The sequence below is a fragment of the Nicotiana tomentosiformis genome, chromosome 1, assembly GCF_000390325.3.
Source record: "Nicotiana tomentosiformis chromosome 1, ASM39032v3, whole genome shotgun sequence".
Lineage (NCBI taxonomy): Eukaryota > Viridiplantae > Streptophyta > Magnoliopsida > Solanales > Solanaceae > Nicotiana > Nicotiana tomentosiformis.
Genome location: NC_090812.1, coordinates 93,042,056 through 93,046,580, shown reverse-complemented (window position 1 = coordinate 93,046,580; position 4,525 = coordinate 93,042,056). Strand labels below are relative to the sequence as shown.

The following is a 4,525-nucleotide window of genomic DNA, read 5'->3' as shown; positions in this document are numbered from 1 at the left end:
AAGCGTTGATAAGTGGCACCAGCATTTTTTAGTCCAAACGACATTACATTATAACAATAGGTGTCGTACTTAGTGATGAACGAAGTCTTTTCCTGATCCTCCGGGTTCATTTGTATTTTATTGTACCCGGAGTAGGCATCGAGAAAACTAAGAATCTCGTGGCCAGTCGTGGCATCGATCATACGATCGATATTCGGCAGAGGAAAAGAGTCTTTAGGATATGCTTTGTTTAAATCTTTAAAGTCTACACACATTCTAAGTTTATTTCCCTTTTTAGGAACTAAGACTACGTTTGCTAACCATTCGAAATATTTTACTTACCGAATGGATCCTATTTTGAGAAGTTTGGCTACCTCGTCCTTGATGAATGCATGTTTTACCTCGGACTGGGGCCTTTTCTTTTGTTTTACCGGGCGGAACTTCGGGTCCAAGCTCAGTCGATATGTAATGATCTCTGGCGGGATCCATGTCATATCTAGGTGGGACCAAGCAAAACAATTCATATTATTGATAAGAAATTTAATGAGTTTTTTCCTGAGCTCAGGGGTTAACCCCATACCCAGGTATACCTTTCGATCGGGTAGATGCTCGATCAGAATGACTTGCTCCAGCTCTTCGACTGTCGATTTGGTGGCGTAGAAATCCTCGGGGATTATGAAGGATCAAGGGATCCAGTAGTCACTGTCCTTGTCTGTTCCCTGCTTCTCCGACTTAGTCTAGGCTGGTGGTTGTGGTTGCTATTTAGCTTCCTGTTTTCCTTTGGACTCCGATCCCTTTGTTGATGAAAGTGTCGATACTTGTATTACTTCATCGACCATGAACATCTCTTTGGCAGCATGTTGTTCTCCATACACCTTTTTTACTCCATCCGATGTTGGGAATTTCAATATTTGGTGAAGAGTTGAGGGGACCGCCCTCGTGTTGTGCATCCAGGGTCTTCCGAACAGTGCATTGTATCTCATATCGCCCTCGATCACATGGAACTTTATTTCTTGAATAGTTTCGGCTACATTTACTGGTAGGATGATTTCGCCTTTAGTTGTTTCACTCGCCATGTTGAAGCCATTGAGAATCCGAGCTGCGGGTACGATCTAATCTTGTAAGCCGAGCTACTCCACAACCCTCGATCGAATAATATTGGCAGAGCTTCCTGGATCAATTAAAACACTTTTAACTTGAATTTTATTCATAAGGATAGAGATTACCAAAGCATCATTGTGGGATTGTGAGATCCCTTCTGCTTCCTCATTATTGAATGATAAAGTGCCTTCTGGCACATAGTCTCGAGTTCGTTTTTCCCTGGTGATTGATACTTTAGTGCGTTTGAACACGGGCCCTTGTGGAATATCGACCCCACCAATGATTATGTGAATCACATGTTGTGGTTCTTCCTGCTCGTTTTTCCTATTCATCCCTGTCTTTGAAATGGTTCTTAGCTCGGTCGCTCAAGAATTCTCGAAGGTGAACCTCGTTGAATAGACGGGCCACATCCTCCCTTAGTTGTCTGCAGTCTTCAGTTCTATGACCATGCGTACCATGGTATTTGCATATTTGATTAGGGTTTCTTTGGGGTGGATTAGTTTGTAGGGGTCTGGGCCATCTAGTTTCTTTGATTCTCCCAATAGCTGACACAATACCTGATGCGTCGATGCTAAAGTTGTATTCTGATAACCGTGGTGCTTTTGTGGGATCGACATCTTTATCGAAGCAACTTTTGCTCATGAGCCCTCGAGAGCTATGTCCTCGATCGTTCCTTCGATCGTTTCGGATGGGATTGTGTCCTGGGCTGCTGTTTCTACGATCTGCATTGTATGGTTGATACCGATCTCTGTTCGACCGGGGTTCTCTGTCTATATCCCTTTGAGTTCCACCGACAGGCCTGTTTGGATAAACGGAACCGGAAGGGGTCCCCAATTGATCATCCTCGGCCCCGATCTTTTACTGGTACCGATTATGTTCATAGGCCTAGGTTACCACTGGATATTTAATTAAATTCTGCTTTAGCTGTCGCGATGCCACCAAACTTCGTTCGTTCAAACCCTGAGTAAAGGCTTGAACAACTCAATCGTCTGTGACCGGTGGTAGTTCCATGCGTTCCATCTGGAACCGATATACGAATTCCCTCAACATTTCTTTGTCCTTTTGTTTCAACTTGAAGAGGCCCGACTTCCTAGTTGCAACCTTTATTGCTCCGGCATATGCCTTTACGAAGGAGTCTTCAAGCATGGCAAAGGAATCGATAGAATTAGGCGGTAAATTGTGGTACCATATCATTGCTCCTTTCGACAAGGTTTCTCCAAATTTTTTCAGTAAAATAGATTCAATCTCATCCTCTTCCAAGTCATTCCCTTTTATTGCGCATGTATAAGAAGTGACATGCTCATTAGGGTCGGTGGTCCCATTATACTTAGGAATTTCTGGCATTCAGAATTTTTTCGGAATGGGTTTCAGAGCCGCACTTGGAGGGAAAGGCTTCTATACGAATTTTTTTGAATCCATACCCTTTAGAATCAGCGGTGCCCCCGGTATTTGGTCAATCCGGGAGTTGTATGTCTCTACTTTCTCGTCACTTGCCTCTGATTTTCTTTTCTCACGATTCAGTCCGTTTAGTGAGCTCTTCGAGCATTTCCATAATAGCGGGGTCAGTCCCCGATTCATTGGCGTTCGACCTTTCCGGCACAGGCTCGGTCCTGTGGATGACTTCTGGTTCGATCATGCTCGGTGTTCGGTGCTGATTTTGCAGTTATGCTATAGCGGCTTGTTGAGCCTGTAATATTTCGAATATCAATTAGAGGCTAACTCCACCATCTTCTCCGCCCTGCGTACTTCGACTACCTGATCAAACTTCCCTGCATATGCTACCTTCGGGATCAACGCCCAAATTTACATTTAGGGAGACATATGAACTGACATCGACGGGATTTGTAATTGATGCTCCTTCGAGGTCAGCCTGAGGTGCCTCGATCCCTAGGGCGGCTATATTGTCATTTTTCCCGTGAAATCCGAGGCCGTTGTCACCGTGTGTAGGCGCTGCTTGTGAGTTTGACATGTTTATCTTGAAAATAAAGATTCTTACGAGAACAAGTATAAAATAGTGTGTGTTATCGGAATCAGTATTAAGCAATCACTATTATCTATAGCCCCACGGTGGGCGCCAATCTGTTTACCCTTAAAATTGGATAACAATTAAACTTATAATGTGGTTTTAAGGACACGTGATTTTACCTAATACCAATTGATAAATGTGAAGATTAATAACAGAAATGAACTATAAAGTAAAGCGAACCAATGTTGAAACGGAATTCAACCCTCGAGCTAGGGTGCCCTAGAACTGATTGATACCAAAACAGTTAAAAATAAAGCAACCTGATGAACAAGTGAGTATAAGCTAAAGAGAGAGCGTTATATTGGCTTTTATATGTGAGAACAATCTGTCCCTACAAATAGTTAATACTCATCTTTATATAATAGAGAAATTCTACTTATGGTATAACTATAATTACATAAGGAAATCCCATGATTAACTAATTAACCGTTACTAATTTGATCTGTTCCGAAATTTCCGCCATGATCTTCCACCAGCCACAGTTTTTTCGCCTTTCCGTTATTATGTTATCTTCGATCTTGCTCGATGCCTGTCTTATTCGGTCTTGATCGCTGCTGGCCTCGATTTCGACAAGTACCTCGAATCTCGAACTTGGTATTTTATCCTCGTACCTTGGTCTGATCCACTACGGGGCCGACCTTCGATGCAACTCCCTGATCCGGGTCAGATAAAAAAATTGGGTGGGCTCGGTTTTAACCGTATACACCTACAGGGAGCTAAAAGCTTCTTTTTGTTTTTGTCAAAACTTATTGTTTTGAAAATTTTAGATGTTTGGCCAAGACACATAAGTGGTTTTGAGCACCAATAGAAATAGTTTTTCTGGTTTTGGAGAATAATCCACAAATTTTAGCTTCTTCCCAGAAGCAGAAGTAGAAGTAGAAAATTAAGAGCCGTTTGGATATAAGAATATTTTTACTTTTTTTGAAAAAAATTACTTTTTTCGAAATCAGTGTTTGGCCATAAAATTACTAATTTTCACTTGAAGAGAAATTTTGGATATTTTCGAAAATTTGAAAAAGTCCAAAAAGTTATTTTTTAAAATTTTCACTCAGATCACTCACAAAAATTCAAAAATAACCCAAAATTATATTCATGTCGAAACACAACTCTAATTTTCAATATACCATTTTCACTTGAAAAAAATACACTTTTTTTTTAAATTCTACAATTCTCATGTCCAAACGCCCACTAAAAATATCCATTCCAAAAATTTATATTTCCCAAATTATCGCTCATTAATTTAACTTTTTTTTTTGTTTCTACCATCATTTCTTCACTTTTCTTATTTTCCATCATTTTTTATTCTTCCCCTATTACAACAACAACAAACCCTGTAGTTTTTCACGAGTGGGGTTTGGGGAGGATAAAATATACGCAATCTTAATCCTACCCCTAGAAGGGCAGAGAGATTGTTTTCGA

The 4,525-nt window shown here is 40.8% G+C and overlaps 1 protein-coding gene across 1 annotated transcript; it reads right to left on the bottom strand.

Moving 5' to 3' along the window:
- Positions 1-2,061: 2,061 nt before the first annotated feature.
- LOC138907213 (uncharacterized) lies at positions 2,062-2,424 on the bottom strand. The gene has a single exon (XM_070197599.1). The coding sequence runs from the start codon at positions 2,422-2,424 to the stop codon at positions 2,062-2,064; it is 363 nt and encodes a 120-aa protein (XP_070053700.1).
- Positions 2,425-4,525: the final 2,101 nt, after the last annotated feature.

Coding starts and splice junctions, on each gene's coding strand:
- LOC138907213 (XM_070197599.1), bottom strand. CDS start 2,424: ATGCCAGAAATTCCTAAGTATAATGGGACCACCGACCCTAATGAGCAT.